This window comes from Oncorhynchus masou, chromosome 22 (assembly GCF_036934945.1).
Source record: "Oncorhynchus masou masou isolate Uvic2021 chromosome 22, UVic_Omas_1.1, whole genome shotgun sequence".
NCBI lineage: Eukaryota > Metazoa > Chordata > Actinopteri > Salmoniformes > Salmonidae > Oncorhynchus > Oncorhynchus masou.
In genome coordinates this window covers 8,449,017-8,475,480 of record NC_088233.1, presented here as the reverse complement: position 1 = coordinate 8,475,480, position 26,464 = coordinate 8,449,017, and the positions used below count along the sequence as shown (strand labels likewise).

At 42.5% G+C, this 26,464-nt stretch overlaps 1 protein-coding gene across 1 annotated transcript; it reads left to right on the top strand.

Annotated features, from left to right (window-relative positions):
* On the top strand, nt 1-26,261 carry LOC135508959 (cAMP-dependent protein kinase type II-beta regulatory subunit-like). The gene is made up of 11 exons (XM_064929197.1): nt 1-474; nt 10,993-11,028; nt 14,845-14,897; nt 15,350-15,433; nt 16,122-16,228; nt 18,441-18,594; nt 21,030-21,131; nt 21,325-21,399; nt 21,577-21,645; nt 21,784-21,913; nt 22,522-26,261. Exons 1-11 carry the CDS (start codon nt 207-209, stop codon nt 22,656-22,658), a joined length of 1,215 nt encoding a protein of 404 aa, XP_064785269.1. The 5' UTR covers nt 1-206; the 3' UTR covers nt 22,659-26,261.
* Nucleotides 26,262-26,464: the final 203 nt, after the last annotated feature.

Genomic DNA, 26,464 nt, shown 5'->3' with positions numbered 1-26,464 from the left:
GATGCCATTTTCATTCAACATACTGAAAGGATTCTCTACATTGCACGTGGATTATAAAACATTCACCGGGCAATTAAGCGTTTTTCATTTTTCGTTTCACTTTTTTCAGTCTCTTGTATTTATAATTAAATATAATTATTTCGTTATTTGGGAAGCACATTAAATATACATTTTATTTCGTATTTCTCATAGATTTGACATCAGGAATGAGTATAGAAATTCCTGAAGGATTGACGGAGCTGTTGCAGAGCTTTACCGTGGAAGTGTTACGGAATCAGCCGGGAGATTTGCTCGAGTTCGCGTTGCAGTATTTCACCCAACTGAAGGACAGTGAGACTACCGGGGCCGCGTTCGGCAATGACCAACATTCGGCTTCGCGACCCAGTGGGAAAGCGGTCAATTTCATCGACGAAGCCATGCAGATCGATTCTGAAAATGGAGAGGAAGAGGAGAGTGACGAAGAGGAATTCATTGGTAAAGAATAATAACCATGTGTATGTTATATTCTGCAGCCAATGGAATATTGGAATGGAATCCTATATTTGCAATATGTTTGCCTCCTAGAGAGAATATAGCCAGTGGTGTGTGATTAGCAATTGCTTGCCACATTCTAACACCATGGCATTTATTTTGTCTGGGCTGGTATTGCCCATATATGGTCATGCCATGGTGGCTGATTGATGTGCATACTAATGAACATACAGTATATTTGTGTAGCTTTTGATCTCTAACCGACAGCGTATCCTGATTTCATTTGACGTCATTAGGGCTATACAGTGCTTGTAGGCCAAGTTACTACAGAGGGAACAAGAGCCTATACAGTCCTCGTGATAAGAATCGCATAGGCCTTTACATTTCATATGCAACAGTATGTTATTGGCATTGTACAGCTCTGTAGGTCTGAAAGTACAGCAGTTGGGGGGGGAGGAGTGTTTGTGACAGGTTAGCATTCCATTACTCAGTGGTTGTGGAGCCTGACTGAAGAGGAAGTCTGGATGCCTGCTATTAGGAGGATAGGCCACCCAGGGCTGCAACTTGCCTGGCTACCCAAACTCCTTCCTCTGGCCAAACGCTACGTCACACCCACGGACGTTAGTTTCTTCTCCCCAATGAGGGGGTGCGATTAATCTCGCCTGGTCGCCCGTGTAGGTGTGTTTTGCACCGGCTGAAAGTTGATTGCATTCGATTTGGAACCAGGTTGCCTCCCGGGCGCGAGCCAGGTGGTGTCCCGCTCTGTCCGTGTCAAAACAAAAGTGACGTAATTATACACGTGTAGTAATGAGTAGGATTCTTTGTTTTCACATGCAAAAGTGATTTGCTTTTGATAAAAACGCTTTATCTGCCTTCTCAATGAAATGTATATATTTTGAAAATTCTAACATTTTATTTCAAGGAAAATATATGTATTTTTCTGAACAATGCCCCACACTGCCTTGTTGACAACATGGCCGAGTGGGCAGATTATTGTTTGATTTGAGAAAGGCTTGTTCCCTCTCCACTTTCGAGATGACGTGATGGGCCATAGCTCGGTGTAGCCCGGGCCAGATCAATCAAACCCCCTCATTGATTGGGGATCTGAGTATCTCTTTGAAGATTACTAGAATGAAAATCCATTCTAGACCGTCTGATTGGTCTCCGAAACCAATGGGTTGGACCAGAGCCAGAAGAGAACACACATGGGTAAAGTGATGTTTTGAAGATTCACCATTGGCTTTGATAATCTGATTGGTTAGAGATGATCCAATCGCTGATTACTTTGTTTTGTACAACACCCCCTAATTTTGACGTCACTACAAACGACTTCTGTGATGGCAGTCTCAGGCTGAAGCGAACAGTAGAGCAGTGGAACAAGTCTGTTTGCTTCGTCAGGCAAGGCTGCAACAGGACTTGGCCTACATTCTCTGTTTATACATTTTATGTAACACATGTATATAGAATATGGAACAAGCCCCATGCACGATTACTGCTTGCAGATGGAATAGAACAAGCCCCATGCACGATTACTGCTTGCAGATGGAATAGAACAAGCCCCATGCACGATTACTGCTTGCATATAGAATAGAACAAGTCCCATGCACGATTACTGCTTGCATATAGAATAGAACAAGCCCCATGCACGATTACTGCTTGCAGATGGAATAGAACAAGCCCCATGCACGATTACTGCTTGCAGATGGAATAGAACAAGCCCCATGCACGATTACTGCTTGCATATAGAATAGAACAAGCTCCATGCACGATTACTGCTTGCATATAGAATAGAACAAGCCCCATGCACGATTACTGCTTGCAGATGGAATAGAACAAGCCCCATGCACGATTACTGCTTGCAGATGGAATAGAACAAGCCCCATGCACGATTACTGCTTGCAGATGGAATAGAACAAGCCCCATGCATGATTACTGCTTGCATATAGAATAGAACAAGCCCCATGCACGATTACTGCTTGCATATAGAATAGAACAAGCCCCATGCACGATTACTGCTTGCATATAGAATAGAACAAGCACCATGCACGATTACTGCTTGCATATAGAATAGAACAAGCCCCATGCACGATTACTGCTTGCATATAGAATAGAACAAGTCCCATGCACGATTACTGCTTGCAGATGGAATAGAACAAGCCCCATGCACGATTACTGCCTTCATATAGAATAGAACAAGCCCCATGCACGATTACTGCTTGCATATAGAATAGAACAAGCACCATGCACGATTACTGCTTGCATATAGAATAGTACAAGCCCCATGCACGATTACTGCTTGCATATAGAATAGAACAAGTCCCATGCACGATTACTGCTTGCAGATGGAATAGAACAAGCCCCATGCACGATTACTGCTTGCATATAGAATAGAACAAGTCCCATGCACGATTACTGCTTGCATATAGAATAGAACAAGTCCCATGCACGATTACTGCTTGCATATAGAATAGAACAAGCACCATGCACGATTACTGCTTGCATATAGAATAGAACAAGCCCCATGCACGATTACTGCTTGCATATAGAATAGAACAAGTCCCATGCACGATTACTGCTTGCATATAGAATAGAACAAGTCCCATGCACGATTACTGCTTGCATATAGAATAGAACAAGTCCCATGCACGATTACTGCTTGCATATAGAATAGAACAAGCACCATGCACGATTACTGCTTGCAGATGGAATAGAACAAGCTCCATGCACGATTACTGCTTGCAGATGGAATAGAACAAGCCCCATGCACGATTACTGCTTGCAGATGGAATAGAACAAGCCCCATGCACGATTACTGCTTGCATATAGAATAGAACAAGCTCCATGCACGATTACTGCTTGCAGATGGAATAGAACAAGCCCCATGCACGATTACTGCTTGCAGATGGAATAGAACAAGCTCCATGCACGATTACTGCTTGCAGATGGAATAGAACAAGCTCCATGCACGATTACTGCTTGCAGATGGAATAGAACAAGCCCCATGCACGATTACTGCTTGCATATAGAATAGAACAAGTCCCATGCACGATTACGGCTTGCATATGGAATAGAACAAGCCCCATGCACGATTACTGCTTGCATATAGAATAGAACAAGTCCCATGCACGGTTACTGCTTGCATATAGAATAGAACAAGTCCCATGCACGATTACGGCTTGCAGATGGAATAGAACAAGCCCCATGCACGATTACGGCTTGCATATGGAATAGAACAAGCCCCATGCATGATTACTGCTTGCATATAGAATAGAACAAGCCCCATGCACGATTACTGCTTGCAGATGGAATAGAACAAGTCCCATGCACGATTACTGCTTGCAGATGGAATAGAACAAGCCCCATGCACGATTACTGCTTGCAGATGGAATAGAACAAGCCCCATGCACGATTACTGCTTGCATATAGAATAGAATAAGTCCCATGCACGATTACTGCTTGCAGATGGAATAGTACAAGCCCCATGCACGATTACTGCTTGCAGATGGAATAGAACAAGTCCCATGCACGATTACTGCTTGCAGATGGAATAGAACAAGTCCCATGCACGATTACTGCTTGCAGATGGAATAGAACAAGTCCCATGCACGATTACTGCTTGCATATAGAATAGAACAAGTCCCATGCACGATTACTGCTTGCAGATGGAATAGAACAAGCCCCATGCACGATTACTGCTTGCAGATGGAATAGAACAAGTCCCATGCACGATTACTGCTTGCAGATGGAATAGAACAAGTCCCATGCACGATTACTGCTTGCAGATGGAATAGAACAAGCCCCATGCACGATTACTGCTTGCAGATGGAATAGAACAAGTCCCATGCACGATTACTGCTTGCAGATGGAATAGAACAAGTCCCATGCACGATTACTGCTTGCAGATGGAATAGAACAAGTCCCATGCACGATTACTGCTTGCAGATGGAATAGAACAAGCCCCATGCACGATTACTGCTTGCATATAGAATAGAACAAGCCCCATGCACGATTACTGCTTGCAGATGGAATAGAACAAGTCCCATGCACGATTACTGCTTGCATATAGAATAGAACAAGTCCCATGCACAATTACTGCTTGCATATAGAATAGAACAAGCTCCATGCACGATTACTGCTTGCAGATGGAATAGAACAAGCCCCATGCACGATTACTGCTTGCATATAGAATAGAACAAGCCCCATGCACGATTACTGCTTGCAGATGGAATAGAACAAGCCCCATGCACGATTACTGCTTGCAGATGGAATAGAACAAGCCCCATGCACGATTACTGCTTGCATATAGAATAGAACAAGCCCCATGCACGATTACTGCTTGCAGATGGAATAGAACAAGTCCCATGCACGATTACTGCTTGCATATAGAATAGAACAAGTCCCATGCACGATTACTGCTTGCATATAGAATAGAACAAGCTCCATGCACGATTACTGCTTGCAGATGGAATAGAACAAGCCCCATGCACGATTACTGCTTGCATATAGAATAGAACAAGCCCCATGCACGATTACTGCTTGCAGATGGAATAGAACAAGTCCCATGCACGATTACTGCTTGCATATAGAATAGAACAAGCCCCATGCACGATTACTGCTTGCATATAGAATAGAACAAGTCCCATGCACGATTACTGCTTGCATATAGAATAGAACAAGTCCCATGCACGATTACTGCTTGCATATAGAATAGTACAAGCCCCATGCACGATTACTGCTTGCATATAGAATAGAACAAGTCCCATGCACGATTACTGCTTGCAGATGGAATAGAACAAGCCCCATGCACGATTACTGCTTGCATATAGAATAGAACAAGTCCCATGCACGATTACTGCTTGCATATAGAATAGAACAAGTCCCATGCACGATTACTGCTTGCATATAGAATAGAACAAGCACCATGCACGATTACTGCTTGCATATAGAATAGAACAAGCCCCATGCACGATTACTGCTTGCATATAGAATAGAACAAGTCCCATGCACGATTACTGCTTGCATATAGAATAGAACAAGTCCCATGCACGATTACTGCTTGCATATAGAATAGAACAAGTCCCATGCACGATTACTGCTTGCATATAGAATAGAACAAGCACCATGCACGATTACTGCTTGCAGATGGAATAGAACAAGCTCCATGCACGATTACTGCTTGCAGATGGAATAGAACAAGCCCCATGCACGATTACTGCTTGCAGATGGAATAGAACAAGCCCCATGCACGATTACTGCTTGCATATAGAATAGAACAAGCTCCATGCACGATTACTGCTTGCAGATGGAATAGAACAAGCCCCATGCACGATTACTGCTTGCAGATGGAATAGAACAAGCTCCATGCACGATTACTGCTTGCAGATGGAATAGAACAAGCTCCATGCACGATTACTGCTTGCAGATGGAATAGAACAAGCCCCATGCACGATTACTGCTTGCATATAGAATAGAACAAGTCCCATGCACGATTACGGCTTGCATATGGAATAGAACAAGCCCCATGCACGATTACTGCTTGCATATAGAATAGAACAAGTCCCATGCACGGTTACTGCTTGCATATAGAATAGAACAAGTCCCATGCACGATTACGGCTTGCAGATGGAATAGAACAAGCCCCATGCACGATTACGGCTTGCATATGGAATAGAACAAGCCCCATGCATGATTACTGCTTGCATATAGAATAGAACAAGCCCCATGCACGATTACTGCTTGCAGATGGAATAGAACAAGTCCCATGCACGATTACTGCTTGCAGATGGAATAGAACAAGCCCCATGCACGATTACTGCTTGCAGATGGAATAGAACAAGCCCCATGCACGATTACTGCTTGCATATAGAATAGAATAAGTCCCATGCACGATTACTGCTTGCAGATGGAATAGTACAAGCCCCATGCACGATTACTGCTTGCAGATGGAATAGAACAAGTCCCATGCACGATTACTGCTTGCAGATGGAATAGAACAAGTCCCATGCACGATTACTGCTTGCAGATGGAATAGAACAAGTCCCATGCACGATTACTGCTTGCATATAGAATAGAACAAGTCCCATGCACGATTACTGCTTGCAGATGGAATAGAACAAGCCCCATGCACGATTACTGCTTGCAGATGGAATAGAACAAGTCCCATGCACGATTACTGCTTGCAGATGGAATAGAACAAGTCCCATGCACGATTACTGCTTGCAGATGGAATAGAACAAGCCCCATGCACGATTACTGCTTGCAGATGGAATAGAACAAGTCCCATGCACGATTACTGCTTGCAGATGGAATAGAACAAGTCCCATGCACGATTACTGCTTGCAGATGGAATAGAACAAGTCCCATGCACGATTACTGCTTGCAGATGGAATAGAACAAGCCCCATGCACGATTACTGCTTGCATATAGAATAGAACAAGCCCCATGCACGATTACTGCTTGCAGATGGAATAGAACAAGTCCCATGCACGATTACTGCTTGCATATAGAATAGAACAAGTCCCATGCACAATTACTGCTTGCATATAGAATAGAACAAGCTCCATGCACGATTACTGCTTGCAGATGGAATAGAACAAGCCCCATGCACGATTACTGCTTGCATATAGAATAGAACAAGCCCCATGCACGATTACTGCTTGCAGATGGAATAGAACAAGCCCCATGCACGATTACTGCTTGCAGATGGAATAGAACAAGCCCCATGCACGATTACTGCTTGCATATAGAATAGAACAAGCCCCATGCACGATTACTGCTTGCAGATGGAATAGAACAAGCCCCATGCACGATTACTGCTTGCATATAGAATAGAACAAGTCCCATGCACGATTACTGCTTGCATATAGAATAGAACAAGTCCCATGCACGATTACTGCTTGCATATAGAATAGAACAAGTCCCATGCACGATTACTGCTTGCATATAGAATAGAACAAGTCCCATGCACGATTACTGCTTGCAGATGGAATAGAACAAGTCCCATGCACGATTACTGCTTGCATATAGAATAGAACAAGTCCCATGCACGATTACTGCTTGCAGATGGAATAGAACAAGTCCCATGCACGATTACTGCTTGCATATAGAATAGAACAAGTCCCATGCACGATTACTGCTTGCATATAGAATAGAACAAGCCCCATGCACGATTACTGCTTGCATATAGAATAGAACAAGTCCCATGCACGATTACTGCTTGCATATAGAATAGAACAAGCCCCATGCACGATTACTGCTTGCATATAGAATAGAACAAGCCCCATGCACGATTACTGCTTGCAGATGGAATAGAACAAGCCCCATGCACGATTACTGCTTGCATATAGAATAGAACAAGTCCCATGCACGATTACGGCTTGCATATAGAATAGAACAAGTCCCATGCACGATTACTGCTTGCATATAGAATAGAACAAGTCCCATGCACGATTACTGCTTGCAGATGGAATAGAACAAGTCCCATGCACGATTACTGCTTGCAGATGGAATAGAACAAGCTCCATGCACGATTACTGCTTGCAGATGGAATAGAACAAGCTCCATGCACGATTACTGCTTGCAGATGGAATAGAACAAGCTCCATGCACGATTACTGCTTGCATATAGAATAGAACAAGTCCCATGCACGATTACTGCTTGCAGATGGAATAGAACAAGTCCCATGCACGATTACTGCTTGCAGATGGAATAGAACAAGCTCCATGCACGATTACTGCTTGCAGATGGAATAGAACAAGCTCCATGCACGATTACTGCTTGCAGATGGAATAGAACAAGCTCCATGCACGATTACTGCTTGCAGATGGAATAGAACAAGCCCCATGCACGACTACTGCTTGCAGATGGAATAGAACAAGCCCCATGCACGACTACTGCTTGCATATAGAATAGAACAAGCCCCATGCACGACTACTGCTTGCAGATGGAATAGAACAAGCCCCATGCACGACTACTGCTTGCAGATGGAATAGAGTAGAACAGAACAAGCTCCATGCACGATTACTGCTTGCATATAGAATAGAACAAGCTCCATGCACGGTTACTGCTTGCATATAGAATAGAACAAGCCCCATGCACGATTACTGCTTGCATATAGAATAGAACAAGCTCCATGCACGGTTACTGCTTGCATATAGAATAGAACAAGTCCCATGCACGATTACTGCTTGCATATAGAATAGAACAAGCTCCATGCACGATTACTGCTTGCAGATGGAATAGAACAAGTCCCATGCACGATTACTGCTTGCATATAGAATAGAACAAGCTCCATGCACGATTACTGCTTGCAGATGGAATAGAACAAGCTCCATGCACGATTACTGCTTGCAGATGGAATAGAGTAGAATAGAATAGACTAGAAGAGAGAAGATAAGACCCTGGCTGCTACATGCAGCCAATGTCACATTGCTCCCATGAGCCCTTGGCCCTGACACAGTATCACCACAATGTTCCGTTCCAGTTAGTTATAACAGTGTGATGACAACACATGTCAGGGGTCCCCACTTGGTGGCCCTCGGGTGGTTTTATTTGCCCCCCCCCCCCAGGTTTTCTGAGCAAAGAAAAATCAATATATTTTTGTTTTATTGTTGGACATAAAAGACTGTGAAAACACCAGTGAATCAGCTCCAAGAGATTTTAATTTTGGAAATCTTTGGTCCAAAAGTATTCCCATGCATAATAGAGATATATGTGATTGTATACAAATGTAAGCAAGGTTTGAAATGATTATGTTTTAGTCAAATATTATCTCTGTTTGGGCTTCTTGAGGTCAATTTGCAGTCCTATAAATTATTTGTAATTATGTTCCGTCCCCCTGACCAGCCACTTAAAAAAAAATATTGGCTTGTGGCTGAATCTAGTTGATTATCTCTGACATACAGTATGTGATGTCTTTGTAAATGCATGTTGGTGCGACATGCATATGGTATTGTGGGAAGTTGTGCCTCCTGGGTTTCCGTAGTCAGTGAATCTAAAGTAAACAGTCTGAGCTCATCACAGAGTTCCATCTCGCTTCAACCCATCACGTGTCTGAGTCTGATTATTATTTTATAAACAATTAGTAATGTAGCTATGGTACAAACCCTGAGAGATGGCTGTTTCAGGACCGCTGCAGTCAGGTGCATTCAATCTTCCTGTTACTGGCAAGCCTTGACTGCACTTTTCATGGCCCAGGAGTGGACCTATAATTCCCCCTTACACAACACAACCAACCCAGGCCCTCGGCTCATAATTATATTTAGATGAGAGAGAGTGGGGAAGAGAGAGAGAGAGGCAGGCTAACTAGGTATTCATGGATGAGATGAGACCTCTTACCTAATGTATTTTTCATGTGGAGGTATTGTTCTAGTGCAAAGTGTTTTAAATTGCTTTGGTTCATTGACGCTTTAAATTCATTCTCAATTAAATTTTGTTCAGAGAAGCAAAATGCAATTCAAAGGACTCAGCAGCTGTTCCCTGTTTTCGGAGTTTTAGCTCAGCAAAGGGTGCGTGCATACCTGGTTTTATGTAGAGCCAAAGATATAGTAGAGAGAGTTCGGGCCGTTTGAAGTGTTACGGTGCATTTACATAACACCACCAATTCTACGTCAGCCATGTTAGCTCTGCATGGACAATATTGACCAATAGCAGTTATGGTTTACCTGGTTTGATGACGTTATCAAAGAGAGAGGATATGCATTAAAGCACGAGGTCACATCTGTGATTAACATTTTGTTATAACAATCCACAGTGGATCAAGTGTCCTTTTCACCCATTATTCAGTTGCCAGCGTTGATCCGGTCCTCTGTATATAGCACTGCGTTGATCCGGTCCTCTGTATGATAGCACTGCGTTGATCCGGTCCTCTGTACGATAGCACTGCGTTGATCCGGTCCTCTGTATGATAGCACTGCGTTGATCCGGTCCTCTGTATGATAGCACTGCGTTGATCCGTTCCTCTGTACGATAGCACTGCGTTGATCCGGTCCTCTGTACGATAGCACTGCGTTGATCCGGTCCTCTGTACGATATCACTGCGTTGATCCGGTCCTCTGTACGATATCACTGCGTTGATCCGGTCCTCTGTACGATATCACTGCGTTGATCCGGTCCTCTGTATGATAGCACTGCGTTGATCCGGTCCTCTGTACGATATCACTGCGTTGATCCGGTCCTCTGTATGATATCACTGCAATATTGGAAGTCCTCTTTCTTTCTTTGGCCTTAACGGAATGTAATCCTATACGAATCCGATATGAATCTGATTTGAATCCTATATATATATTTAAAAAAAAATAATATTTTTAACCTTTATTTTACTAGGCAAGTCAGTTAAGAACAAATTCTTATTTTCAATGACGGCCTAGGAACAGTGGGTTAACTGCCTGTTCAGGGGCAGAACGACAGATTTGTACCTTGTCAGCTCGGGGATTTGAACTTGCAACCTTTCTGTTTATAGTCCAACGCTCTAACCACTAGGCTACCCTGATCACCTAACATTTTGCTTTCCTCTTATTTCAGCTCCAGTGATGAGTCGGTTCATTAGAAGAGCATCGGGTGAGTGTGTTACATCTGTTGTTATGCCAGGTGTGCAGTGGTGGAAAAAGTACCCAATTGTCGTACTTGTGTAAAAGTAGAGATACAGCAATAGAAAATGACCTGAGTGAAAGTCACCCAGTAAAATACTACTTGAGTAAAAGCGTAAAAGTATATGTTTTAAATATACTTAAGTATCAAAAATAAATGTAATTGCTAAAATATACTTAAGCACATTTTTTGTCCATTAAAATAAACATAAAATTGATCAGAAATACAGTGTAGACATTGTTAATGTTGTAAATGACTATTGTAGCTGGAAACGGCAGGTTTTTAATGGAATATCTACATAGGTGCACAGAGGCCCATTATCAGCAACCATCACTCCTGTGTTCCAGTGGCACGTTGTGTTAGCTAAAATAAATAATAATAAATACAATAAAACTGGCCTTCTTTAGACTAGTTGAGTATGTGGAGCATCAGCATTTCTGAAACTCGTCAGTCTATTCTTGTTCTGAGAAATGAAGGCCATTCCATGTGAGAAATTGCCAAGAAACTGAAGATCTCGTACTCAACTGGCAGCTTCATTAAATAGTACTCGCAAAACACCAGTCTCAACGTCAACAGTGAAGAGGCGACTCCGGGATGCTGGCCTTCTAGGCAGAGTTGCAAATAAAAATAAAAGATTAAGATGGGCAAAAGAACACAGACACTGGAAAGAGGAACTCTGCCAAGAAGCCCAGCATCCCAGAGTCACCTCTTCACGTTGAGACTGGTGTTTTGCGGGTACTATTTAATGAAGCTGCCAGTTGAGGACTTGTGAGGCGTCTGTTTCTCAAACTATACTGGTTAGAGCCAGTTTGAGCTGTTCTGTACACAGCGTTGTACGAGATCTTCAGTTTCTTGGCAATTTCTCACATGGAATGGCCTTCATTTCTCAGAACAAGAATAGACTGACGAGTTTCAGAAGAAAGTTCTTTGTTTCTGGCCATTTTGAGCCTGTAATCGAACCCACAAATGCTGATGCTCCAGATACTCAACTAGTCTAAAGAAGGCCAGTTTTATTGCTTCTTTAATCAGAACAACAATTTTCAGCTAACATAATTGCAAAGGGGTTTTCTAAAGATCAATTAGCCTTTTAAAATGATAAACTTGGATTAGCTTGAAAATAAAGGAGAGTCTCACACTCTAGGAGCTCAAATGCAAAAATGTAATGTCCAACGTTTTGACAGGCAAGCTGTCTTCATCTGTGGAAGACAGCCTGTCTGTCGAAACGTTGGTAATGACATTTTTTGCATCTGAGCTCCTAGAGTGTGCGGCTCTCCTTTATTCTCATGTTTTCCACTCCGCTAGCCAGCCCCTCGCCTAATAGGTGTGCGTTTCTTCTGAACTTGGATTAGCTAACACAACGTGCCACTGGAACACAGGAGTGATGGTTGCTGATAATGGGCCTCTGTGCGCCTATGTAGATATTCCATAACAAATCTTCCGTTTCCAGCTACAATAGTCATTTACAACATTAACAATGTCTACACTGTATTTCTGATCAATTTGATGTTATTTTAATGGACAAAAATGTGCTTTTCTTTGAAAAAAAAAGGACATTTCTAAGTGATCCCAAACTTTTGAATGGTAGTGTACATTATTTTAGTCATGCAGTCATTCAGTCAGTCAGCAGTCATTCAGTCAGCAGTCATTCAGTCAGCATTCATTCAGTCAGTCTGCAGTCATTCAGTCAGCAGTCACTCAGTCAGCAGTCATTCAGTCAGCAGTCATTCAGTCAGCATTCATTCAGTCAGCAGTCATTCAGTCAGCATTCATTCAGTCAGTCAGCAGTCATTCAGTCAGCCAGCAGTCATTCAGTCAGCCAGCAGTCATTCAGTCAGCCAGCAGTCATTCAGTCAGCAGTCATTCAGTCAGCAGTCATTCAGTCAGCAGTCATTCAGTCAGCATTCATTCAGTCAGTCAGCAGTCATTCAGTCAGCAGTCATTCAGTCAGCATTCATTCAGTCAGTCAGCAGTCATTCAGTCAGCAGTCATTCAGTCAGCAGTCATTCAGTCAGCAGTCATTCAGTCAGCAGTCATTCAGTCAGCACCCCATTGTCTGTTTGTAGAACCACTTGCCACCATTTCAATAACTGACATGCTTTTACCAGGAATCTTCACAATCTTATACAGTACAGCACTAACTCTGTCTGGCCTCTTCGTTCAGTCAGCAGTCTACCTATAAAACAAACCGTTACGTCTCTTATCAAGGATACCTTTTGAAGTTACACTGACAGTCAGGGTGCACTTTATATTTTATTTTATATATATAACTGATATGGAAAAATTTGAGGCATTAAAACACGGAGGTCATTAATCATAACTGTTTCTCCACGGTGTTTTGTTTGGCCTCTGCTTACAGTAGAGACAACGGTGGTAATTAATCTCTATCTTCCATTAGCGAAGAACAGGAAGGAAATGCATCAGTGAATGATGTAGGGGGACATGAGTTCAAACCAGGTGCAGGAGGACAGTGTAGTCTCCTGTGTGGAAGGTTGAGGTTAGACAGACAGACAGACAGACAGTGTTGAGATGAGGATCTATCCTAGTCTCTTGTGTGGGAGGTTGAGGTTAGACAGACAGACAGACAGTGTTGAGATGAGGATCTATCCTAGTCTCTTGTGTGGGAGGTTGAGTTTAGACAGACGGACGGACGGACGGACGGACGGACAGACAGACAGACAGTGTTGAGATGAGGATCTATCCTAGTCTCCTGTGTGGGAGGTGTAGGCAGGCGGGCGAGTGACAGTACCATTATCTGCATGGTTGGTAACAGGATGGTTGGCTGGAGGCATGTAGGAGCTTATGGGCTAGGCTGGTCAACCATACTGACCGCTGTGCTCACTGGCCTCTCTGATGGACTGGTCAACCATACTGACCACTGTGCTCACTGGCCTCTCTGATGGACTGGTCAACCATACTGACCGCTGTGCTCACTGGCCTCTCTGATGGACTGGTCAACCATACTGACCGCTGTGCTCACTGGCCTCTCTGATGGACTGGTCAACCATACTGACTCATGCCAGCAGTAAGGAAGTGTAAGAGGTCTTCAGGGGAGGTTAGGGTGAAGATACCTGTGTAGTTGTTGTATGGTAACAGGAGAAGTACGGTCAGTGATGTCCAGACATTGCAAAAAAAGTCTTCAGACTTTATAGAAAAAAAACATTTATTTTACATAATTTTTTGTTATAGTGTGATTCCTTTCGAATGGAAAAGTATAAATAAGGGCTAGTCGCCCAATACAATATAGGTTACGTGTAAACAATAGATATGTGCTTTGTCATTCACAAGTAGAAGGACTGGGCTCTGGTTCAATTGGGTATAAACTCTTTCTGATCTGTTTTAAAGTGTGAGGCTTAAATATGTCCTACTGAATCTCCCTGTGATGTCACGGAGCATTGAGTAAGTTTACAGGAAGGAGATCATATCTAGATGTTTATACAAATGTCACGTTGATGAAACCATTATTTTTTGCCCCCCCGCACTTTAAACAATGGTGTGGTGTTACGTATATCACAAAGACTCTTAATCTCAGCACAATTAGACAGTAGTTTATATGACGGGGATGAGTGGGATCATGGTAGAAATCCTGTTAAAACTCCCAGAATCCCACTCTCACCCACGATTATATGGGATCTTTAACACGGACTGTCTTAGATTGTTTTGTTTACCATTTGTATGGCTTCGGAATGACTATGTCGTTTAACAGAACATTTCTGCTTTACTGTGTTGTATTTTTAAGTGAATGTGAATGTCTTGCACTAATTTTCATTCATCTCTTCTATCACATAGTTTGTGCCGAGGCGTTCAACCCTGATGAAGACGAGGAAGACAAAGAACAGAGGGTAAGATGGTCCAGACAGACAGAGGAGTGACAGAGGAGTGACAGAGGAGTGACAGAGGAGTGACAGCGGAGTGACAGCGGAGTGACAGAGGAGTGACAGAGGAGTGACAGAGGAGTGACAGAGGAGTGACAGAGGAGTGACAGAGGAGTGACAGAGGAGTGACAGAGGAGTGACAGAGGAGTGACTGAGGAGTGACTGAGGAGTGACTGAGGAGTGACTGAGGAGTGACAGAGGAGTGACTGAGGAGTGACTGTACCACTTCAAAAAAATAGTGCTACTGTTCAAATGAAAAGCATTACAGAAGAACTACAGGATACAGCACCTGGATTCCACTTGATATTGTACTTGGTATTGGAGGAAGTGCACGGGGTATGAATGAGTTACGGTGGGGTCATGTTAATGTCGTTAATGTCTCTCCGTGAATAACACGAGTGGCGTGTGTGTTTTCCCAGGTCACCTATCCTAAAACAGACGAACAGAGGCAGAGACTACAGGAGGCTTGCAGAGACATTCTGCTGTTCAAAAACCTGGACCCGGTAAACTGAAGAAATATTCCCTCATTTTAGGCTGAGTGGGCCTCTCTGCCCCTCCACCCACTGGCTGCTGTTATTCAATGGACTGACGTACTCTGTGCACACACACACACACAAACGCACACACACACACACACACACACACACACACACATACACAAATACACACACACACACATACACAAATACACACACACACACACACACAAATACACACACACACACAAATACACACACAAATACACACACACACACACACAAATACACACACACACACACACACACACACACACACACACACACACACACACACACACACACACACACACACACACACATTGGCACATGTATGCACACTCACACTAACTGCACACCGAAAAAAGAACAGACCGTAGCCCGGGGCCTGTAACTTTGTCATGGCCCGGTGCACTGTGGGATTTTTTTGTTTGCTAGTTATTTTGAAATACTGTAACAGAATGTAGAGAGGAATCATGTTCAAGTATTGATTTATCCTACATATTGTACTGTGATGATGCTGTGGCATATGTAGTGGGTTGTGTGGCCTTACTGTTACAAATACCCAATACAATGTTGGTTTTCTAAATTAATATACTTCTAGTTTCATATAATCCACGGGTCTTTGTTTCAGTTTGAATTGTTATTTGTTTGTTTTGTTTTCCCAATATCACAGGAACAATTTTCCCAAGTACTGGACGCCATGTTTGAGAAGTTAATTGTGGCAGGAGAACACATCATAGATGAAGACGACGATGGTGACAACTTCTACGTCATTGAAAGGTAAAACCCTGACATGCTGTGGCAGCAACCTCGTCAAGGGGTTTGGATCTCTTGGCTCAACGGTTAAACGGGATACTTTGGGATGTTAGCAATGATGCCCTTTATCTACTTCAGATTAGACTTTATGTCTCTGGGTCCAGTAGGAAGGAAGTTAGAGGTAGTTTAGCATGCTAGCAGATACTCATAGACTTCCAGTTATTGTGCTAACGCTAGTTGGCATTGGCTTGCGAAACTACTAGCTTCCTTTATACTGGACTGACAGCCGGCCGGATCCCGAATTTGCTACATTACATCACAGTGTATTTGGCAATAGTTTCCTTTCAGTTAATCATTCCAGCCAGGGTAAACACTCTGATGGAGAAGTGCTAGTTGCACCACACTTCCCCAAACCATCTTGGGCTCAGTGTGTAAATGTATATTTTAAACTGTAGAGCTTTGTGCTTTATGTTGTAAATGGTTTGAAACCTTGTGCGCTGCTATTTTGACCAGGTCTCTCTTGTAAAAGACATTTGTTCATCTCAATGAGACGAACCTGGTCAAAACAAGGTCCAATAAAGATCACAGTAGTTGTCTTGAAAGGACTGGTATATGATTCAACTGGCTCTCTCCATCTCTCCCTTCCCCTCCATCTCGCTCTCTCTCTCTCTCTCTCTCCCTTCCCCTCCATCTCTCTCTCTCTCCCTCCATCTCTCTCTCTCTCTCTCTCTCTCCCCTCCATCTCGCTCCCTCTCTCTCTCTCTCCCTCCATCTCTCTCTCTCTCCCCCCCTCCATCTCGCTCCCTCTCTCTCTCTCCCCCTCCATCTTGCTCTCTCTCTCTCTCTCCCTTCCCCTCCATCTCGCTCTCTCTCTCTCCCTTCCCCTCCATCTCGCTCTCTCTCTCTCCCTTCCCCTCCATCTCGCTCTCTCTCTCCCCCTCCATCTTGCTCTCTCTCTCTCTCTCCCTTCCCCTCCATCTCTCTCTCTCTCCCTTCCCCTCCATCTCTCTCTCTCTCTCCCTTCCCCTCCATCTTGCTCTCTCTCTCCCCCTCCATCTTGCTCTCTCTCTCCCCCTCCATCTTGCTCTCTCTCTCTCTCTCTCCCTGCCCCTCCATCTCTCTCTCTCTCCCTTCCCCTCCATCTCTCTCTCTCCCTTCCCCTCCATCTCTCTCTCTCCCTCTTCCCCCTCCATCTCTCTCTCTCCCTCTTCCCCCTCCATCTCTCCCTTCCCCTCCATCTCTCCCTCTTCCCCCTCCATCTCTCTCTCTCCCTCTTAATCTCCATCTCTCTCTCCCTTCCCCTCCATCTCCCTCTCTCCCTCTTCCCACTCCATCTCTCTCCCTCTTCCCACTCCATCTCTCTCCCTCTTCCCACTCCATCTCTCTCCCTCTTCCCACTCCATCTCTCTCCCCCTCCATCTCTCTCTCTCTCTCCCCCTCCATCTCTCTCTCTCTCTCTCTCTCCCTTCCCCTCCATCACTCTCTCTCTCTCCCTTCCCCTCCATCTCGCTCTCTCTCTCTCTTCCCCCTCCATCTCTCTCTCTCTCCCTTCCCCTCCATCTCGCTCTCTCTCTCTCTTCCCCCTCCATCTTGCTCTCTCTCTCTTCCCCTCCATCTCTCTCTTCCTCTTAATCTCATCTCTCTCTCTCCCTCTTAATCTCCATCTCTCTCTCCCTTCCCCTCCATCTCCCTCTCTCCCTCTTCCCACTCCATCCCTCTCCCTCTTCCCACTCCATCTCGCTCTCTCTCTCCCTCTTCCCACTCCATCTCTCTCCCCCTCCATCTCACTCTCTCTCTCGCTCCCTCTTCCTTCTCCATATCTCTCTCTCTTCCTTCTCCATATCTCTCTCTCTCTCTTCCTTCTCCATATCTCTCTCTCTCTTCCTTCTCCATATCTCTCTCTCTCTCTCTTCCTTCTCCATATCGCTCTCTCTCTCTCTCTTGCTCCCTCTTCCTTCTCCATATCTCTCTCTCTCTCTTCCTTCTCCATATCTCTCTCTCTCTCTTCCTTCTCCATATCTCTCTCTCTCTCTCTCCCTTCTCCATATCTCTCTCTCTCTCTCTTCCTTCTCCATATCTCTCTCTCTCTCTCTTCCTTCTCCATATCTCTCTCTCTCTCTCTTCCTTCTCCATATATCTCTCTCTCTCTTCCTTCTCCATATATCTCTCTCTCTCGTACTCTCTCTCTCTCTCTCTTGCTCCCTCTTCCTTCTCCATATCTCTCTCTCTCTCTCAGAGGGACCTTTGACATCTATATGAGGGTTGATGGTGTAGAGAAGACCGTGGGAGCCTATGATAACAAGGGGAGCTTTGGGGAGCTGGCCCTGATGTACAACACCCCCAGGGCTGCTACCATCATCTCCACCTCGCCCGGAGCCCTCTGGTGCCTGGTGAGTGGATGCTCTTCTGTTCCCTAAACTGTTTGTCGTAGTACATGCAGTGCCAGACAGTACTGAACCGTGCATATTCTATTATGGGGTAGCAGGTGTCTGACAGTTTTCGGGGAGAAACTGGCATGGTGATGAATGGCTCAGTTGTCAATGTGTCAGGGGTCACGTTCACTTTATATGGACTCCCTCTGTTGTAAGTTGCTTATAGGTACATTATGCTCAGATGGGTACATAGCCAGAATTCTGCCTCTATGTATTTAGTTGTGTAGAAACAGCTGAGAAAGCTCAGGGAGGTAAAATAACCGTTTTGTACAAAGTGCTTCCTAGAATCTGTACTCTCTGAGCGGAGAGCATCGAACTGCACATTAGCAGCACATGTGTCCTTTCCCAGGTGTTTGACCCCAGATGCTCACAGACCATGATATAATGACACAATATAATAATACTTCTGCTGCTTTTTTTGTGGAAAATCATGACATGTGTTTAATGATAAAGCTCCCTCTGCTGGACAATATTATGTTGGACACAGGGACAAAATGTTTATAGATATTCTAGGAGTGGTGATGGAGTACTGTACTGGTAAACAAAACAATCACAAATTGTTTGACTGTGTGTGTGTCTTGAATATACACTGAGACACAAAACATGAATCTTTCCATGACACAGACTGACCAGGTGAATCCAGGTGAAAGCTTTTGTCCCTTATTGATGTAACTTGTTAAATCTGCTTCAATCAGTGTAGATGAAAAGGAGGGGATTGGTTAAAGAAGGATTTTTAAGTCTTGAGACAGTTGAGTCATGTACTGTGTATATGTGTCAATCAGAGGTTGAGTGGGAAAAACACAAGTTTTTAAGTGCCTTTGAATGGTGTATGGCAGTAGGTGTCAGGCGCACCACTTTGGGTCAAGAACTGCAACGCTGCTGGGTTTTTCACGCTCGTTTCCCGTGTGTACCAAGAATGGTCCACCGCCCAAAGGACATCCAGCCAACTTGACACAACTGTGGGAAGCGTTGGAGTCAACATAGGCCGGCATCCCTGTGGAACGCCTTCAACACCTTGTAGAGTCCGTGACCCTCATGCAACTCAATATTAGGAATGTGTTCCTAATGTTTGGTAAACTCAATCTTTCACTAATGCCAGACATCGACATGACTTGTTGTTTTCATCTTACCATTAGAAATTATTGATCTACTCTGTTGTTTTCATCTTACCATTAGAAATGATTGATCTACATTTAAGTCATTTACATTTAAGTCATTTGGCAGACGCTCTTATGCAGAGAATCTGGATCTACTCTTGTTGTTTTCATCTTACCATTAGATCTACTCTTGTTGTTTTCATCTTACCATTAGAAATGATTGATCTACTCTGTTGTTTTCATCTTACCATTAGAAATGACTGATCTACTCTTGTTGTTTTCATCTTACCATTAGAAATGATTGATCTACTCTGTTTTTATCTTACCATTAGAAATGATTGACATACTCTGTTTTTTATCTTACCATTAGAAATGATTGATCTACTCTGTTTTTATCTTACCATTAGAAATGATTGATCATCTCTGTTTTTATCTTACCATTAGAAATGATTGATCTACTCTGTTTTTATCCTACCATTAGAAATGATTGATCTACTCTTGTTGTTTTCATCTTACCATTAGAAATGATTGATCTACTCTTGTTGTTTTCATCTTACCATTAGAAATGATTGATCTACTCTTGTTGTTTTCATCTTACCATTAGAAATGATTGATCTACTCTTGTTGTTTTCATCTTACCATTAGAAATGATTGATCTACTCTTGTTGTTTTCATCTTACCATTAGAAATGATTGATATACTCTTGTTGTTTTCATCTTACCATTAGAAATGATTGATCTACTCTGTTTTTATCTTACCATTAGAAATGATTGACATACTCTGTTTTTATCTTACCATTAGAAATGATTGATATACTCTTGTTGTTTTTATCTTACCATTAGAAATGATTGACATACTCTGTTTTTATCTTACCATTAGAAATGATTGATCTACTCTGTTGTTTTCATCTTACCATTAGAAATGATTGATATACTCTTGTTGTTTTCATCTTACCATTAGAAATGATTGACATACTCTGTTTTTATCTTACCATTAGAAATGATTGATCTACTCTTGTTGTTTTTATCCTACCATTAGAAATGATTGATCTACTCTGTTTTTATCTTACCATTAGAAATGATTGACATACTCTGTTGTTTTCATCCTACCATTAGAAATGATTGATCTACTCTGTTTTTATCTTACCATTAGAAATGATTGATCTACTCTTGTTGTTTTTATCTTACCATTAGAAATGATTGATCTACTCTGTTTTTATCTTACCATTAGAAATGATTGATCTACTCTGTTTTTATCTTACCATTAGAAATGATTGATCTACTCTGTTGTCTGCAGGATCGTCTGACATTCAGGAGGATCATAGTGAAGAACAACGCGTTGAAGAGGAGACTGTACGAGGAGTTCATTGAATCACTTCCACTGTTAACATCATTAGAGGTACAGTATAGATGTTTGTTATGTATTAGCCTGGTCCCAGACCTGTTTGTGCTGTTTAGCCAACTCCTATGGTTGTTTAGCATGAGTCGAGGAGTATAGGAGTTGGCAGGTCTGAGACTTTTCTACTTTCTTTCTCAACTGATCCATTTAAACCAATTTGAAACCAATCTCAAACCCACTCCCCCCCCCACAGCTTTCAGAGAGAATGAAGGTGGTGGATGTGTTGTCTTCTAGAGCCTTCTGCGATGGAGAACAGATAATCTCTCAGGTATTTATACCTCTCAGTCCTACGTTCTAAATGATTCCACCGTTTTGTATGCATCATGTATGTTATGTTCGTATTAAATGTTCCCGATCCCTAACTAGCCCGGGCTTCTTTCAGTCATTCTTTGTTATGTATTTGTTATTCTCAAAGGTGAACATACTGCTGTATATTCTGTTACAGGGAGATCGAGCACATTGTTTTTATATAGTTGAATCTGGTCACGTTAGAATCACCATGAAGAGAACCAGGGTAAGTTTGCATTGGTCTGTGATGATTTAAAATACATTAAAGTAGATCATATATGCACCATCAAAATAAATGTTTACTTTGGACAGATTTGTGGGATTTAATGTTGTTTATGTTGCTTTTCTTATGTCTTCTCTCTAGACGAAAAAGGACCAAGAGGATGTGGATATAGCTACCTGCTCCAGGGGACAGTACTTTGGAGAACTGGCCCTCGTCACCAACAAACCCAGAGCTGCTTCAGCTTATGCTGTGGGAAGTGTCAAGTGTTTAGGTACGGCATTTACTACAACGTATGTTCTGTTTGACTTCCTGTTTCAGTCCATGATGTAACTGTTTGACTTCCTGTTTCAGTCCATGATGTAACTGTTTGACTTCCTGTTTCAGTCCATGACGTAACTGTTTGACTTCCTGTTTCAGTCCACGACGTAACTGTTTGACTTCCTGTTTCAGTCCACGACGTAACTGTTTGACTTCCTGTTTCAGTCCATGACGTAACTGTTTGACTTCCTGTTTCAGTCTGGCTTTTGAGAGAAGCACTTCTGTATTTATGTGAAAGCCAACAGAGGCCTTCTCTGACATTCACTTGTTGTGTCATGATAACACTTTACATTACAGCATGGAATAGAGGGCTATTATAACATGATAACACTACATTACAGCATGGAATAGAGGGGTATTAATTACATGGTAACACTTTACATTACAGCATGGAGTAGAGGGCTATTATAACATGGTAACACTACATTACAGCATGGAATAGAGGGCTATTATAACATGATAACACTACATTACAGCATGGAATTGACACCTCTCCTCTTGTGTTTACCAGTTGTGGCCTCCCATCCTGTGTGTTGACACCTCTCCTCTTGTGTTTACTAGTTATGGACGTGCAGGCGTTTGAGAGGTTGCTGGGCCCCTGCATGGACATCATGAAGAGAAACATTGCTAATTACGAAGAGCAGCTGGTTACTCTGTTTGAATGTAGCACCACTGACATTGAGGAGATAAACCCATGAAAGCCAGAAGGGGAAAAAGGCAGTGAGATGCATGATGACGATGTCATAAATTGGTTAGTGGGAAGTGGAAAAAGTCTTGTCACTTTGTGTGTAACTTTTCCATATCTACCTTTGTCAAGTATTGTTTTCTTTCACAAAATAGGAAACACGGTATGTTAGATAGGTACAGGATCGATTCCAGATAACATACAATGGTTTTTGAAGGATCGTTGACTTGGGAGTAATATTTTTTATTAAAGCAAAGATATCTGTGTTATTCCAAAAAAAATGTTCATAAGTTCTGTCCTCACAACTTTTCCTTTTTGGATTTTTTTAAATTTTATTTTATTTTTTACAAATGTACATTTTATTGAATTTATCAAAGACATTTTAAGTCACTTGTTTTGTATATTATTGATCACTATTATGTTATGTAAAATATAAATGGGCCTTTTCAGATTCTCTGATAATGTCATATTTCTTCAAAAATCTTGTGCCAAATAGTCATTACATCCTGACTCGATTATGAGCGTGTAAACAAATCACGAATATCCATACCTTGCACATTAGTGTTCATAATTTGATATTCTCATGTTGACCTAATTGTCAGGAACGTGTTGATTCATACTGTACATTGTAGGCTAGGGGATACCCAGGGGAACTATGTCCTTCCTGGCTTCAACAACCATGTTGAACAGTTGTACCAGCAAATAGTGCCATAAAATTAAAGGGATGAATTGAACAATGTGATTTCCTATCGTTGCACTCTGGTATGGCTGACGTGGTGTTTACAGAGTTAAGAATCTTGTATTTTTGCCTAAAATGACATACCCAAATCTAACTGCCTGTAGCTCAGGACCTGAAGCAAGGATATGCATATTATTGATACCATTTGAAAGAAAACACTTTGCAGTTTGTGGAAATGTGAAATGAATGTAGGAGAATATAACACAGATCTGGTAAAAGAGAATACAAAGACAAAAACATGTTGTTTTTTTTTGTACCATCAACTTTGAAATGCAAGAGAAAGTCCATAATGTATTATTCCAGCCCAGGCGCAATTTAGATTTTGGCCACTAGATGGCAGCAGTGTATGTACAACATTTTAGACTGATCCAATGAACCATTGCATTTCTGTTCAAAATGTTGTATCAAGACTGCCCAAATGTGCCTAATTGGCTTATTAATACATTTTCAGGTTCATAATTGTGCACTCTCATCAAACAATAGCATGGTATTATTTCACTGTAACAGCTACTGTAAATTGGACAGTGCAGTTAGATTAACAAGTATTTAAGCTTTCTGCATATATCAGATATGTTTATGTCCTGGAAAAATGTTCTTGTTACTTACAACCTCATGCTAATCGCATTAGCCTACGTTAGCTCAACCATCCCATGGGGGACCCACCAATCCTGTAGAGGTTTTAAGAAGTTATTAAAAAAGATGGCTGATAGTTTTGAAAACAGTTGGCTGACCAACTACACACTTTCAAGCTCTTGATTCCTCAGTACTATAGCATTACACATTCACCACTATAATAATGGTATTTGACCACTTTATTGTCTTCAAGTTCTTGATTCCTCAGTACTGCAGCATTAGACACTATCCACTGTAATAATTGTATTTGACCACATTATTGTCTTCTTGAGCTAGTTTACACTACATAGTTTGCAAAAAAGTATGTGGACAACCCTTCAGATTAGTGGATTCGGCTATTTCAGCCACACTTGTTGCTGACAGGTGTATAACATCGAGGACACAGCCATGCAATCTCCATAGACAAACATTGGCACAAGAATGACCCGTACTGAAGACCTCAGTGACTTTCAATGTGGCACCGTCATAGGATGCCCCCTATCCAACAAGTCATTTTGTCATATTTCTGTCCTGCTAGAACTGCCCCCGGTCAACTGTAAGTGCTGTTATTGTGAAGTGTAAACGTCTAGGAGCAAAAACGGCTCAGCCACGAAGTGGTAGGCCACAGAAGCTCACAGAACGGGACCGCCATCTGTCCTCGGTTGCAACACTACCGTGTTCCAAATTGCCTCTGGAAGCAACGAAAGCACAAGAACTGTTCGTTGGGAACTTCATGAAATGGGTTTCTATGGCCGAGCTGCCGTACACAAGCTTAAGATCACAATGCGCAATGCCAAGTGTTGGCTGGAGTGGTGTAAATCTCACCATCATTGGACTCTGGAGTAGTGGAAACACGTCTCTGGAGTGATGAATCACGCTTCACCATCTGGCAATCTGACAGGCTAATCTGGGTTTGGCAGATGCCAGGAGAACGCTACCTGCCCAAATGCATAGTGCCAACGTTAAAGTTTGGTGGAGGAGGAATAATGGTCTGGGGCTTTTTTTCATGGTTCGGGAAAGGCCCCTTAGTTTCAGTGAAGGGAAAACTTAACATTACAGCATACAATGACATTCCAGACGATTCTGTACTTCCAACTTTGTGGCAACAGGTTGGGGTAGGCCCTTTCCTGTTTCAGCATGACAAATACCCCCGTGCACAAAGCGAGGTCCATACAGAAATGGTTTGTCAAGATCGGTGTGGAAGAACTTGACTGGCCTGCACAGAGCCCTGACCTCAACTCCATCAAACACCTTTGGGATGAATTGGAATGCCGACTGCGAGCCAGGCCTAATTGTCAAAAACATCAGTGCCCGACCTCACTAATGCTCTTGTGGCTGAATGGAAGCAAGTCCCCGCAGCAATGTTCCAACATCTAGTGGAACGCCTTCCCAGAAGAGTGGAGCAAAGGGGGGACCAAGTCCATATTAATGCCCATGATTTTGGAATGAGATGTTTGACAAGCAGGTGTCCACATACTTTTTGCCATGTAGTCTATTTCCATGTGTTTCTCATCTTAAATGTAAATGTTTAAGTATTAAATTCAACTGTTCTCATGTGCCAGTAAAACATAATAATATGAAGCTTTAGCAATGACGTCAAAGGATATTGATATTGTGTGTCCCAAATGTCATCCTATTCCCTACTATTGGCCCTGATCAAAGGTAGTGCACTATATAGGGAATCGGGTGCCATTCGGGACACAATGACGTCAAAGGATATTGATAATGTGTGTCCCAAATGTCATCCTATTCCCTACTATGGGCCCTGATCAAAGGTAGTGCACTATATAGGGAATCGGGTGCCGTTCGGGACACAGACATTATTATATGTATTGCTGTCTACCTCTAAATGATAAATAACAAACAACCTGTACCTTTAAGAAGTAGTTCACAATGGACCCCTGCTCTCTCAATAGCAACTTCTCTCTCTATCTCTCTCAATAGCAACCTCTCTTTTTCTCTCTCAATAGCAACTTCTCTCTCTCTTGCTCTCTCTCAATAGCAACCTCTTTCTTAATAGCACCTCCAGTGGTTGAATTTTCCATTGTTTGCTTTCCATTGTGTTTTTGGTTCCCTTAGTCTGTGAACAAAATGGCTTATACATGAGGTATTATACAATTTGTTTTTTTGGCAGTGCAGTTTTGTGAATAAGGTTCACAACAGACTGGAACTGTGGATATATCTGAGGAGGAAATCCAGTATTATTGGCTGTTGTTGGTTATATCTCACTTTTCAGTACAATAAAGAACAGTTTTGTATTAAGAAGCTGCTATGCTTATTTTCTTTAGACACTAACTTCATTCAAGGTGAAAATATTACTAATGAAAATCTCTATTTTATGCATCTATATGTTGCATCTCTGTGTTGCAACTGCTATGGTGAGCATCAACGGGTGCACAACTGGGTCCCATTTTACACGCACAAATCTAGGTAGGTACAGTATGTACAGCAGTTGATTGTGATGAATT

Excerpts from the sequence above, each read along its gene's own strand:
- LOC135508959 (XM_064929197.1), top strand. The coding sequence starts at position 207 with ATGAGTATAGAAATTCCTGAAGGATTGACGGAGCTGTTGCAGAGCTTT. Across the intron at positions 14,898-15,349 it reads AGGAAGACAAAGAACAGAGG|GTCACCTATCCTAAAACAGA; the intron begins GTAAGATGGTCC and ends GTGTTTTCCCAG. Across the intron at positions 21,646-21,783 it reads TCACCATGAAGAGAACCAGG|ACGAAAAAGGACCAAGAGGA; the intron begins GTAAGTTTGCAT and ends TCTTCTCTCTAG.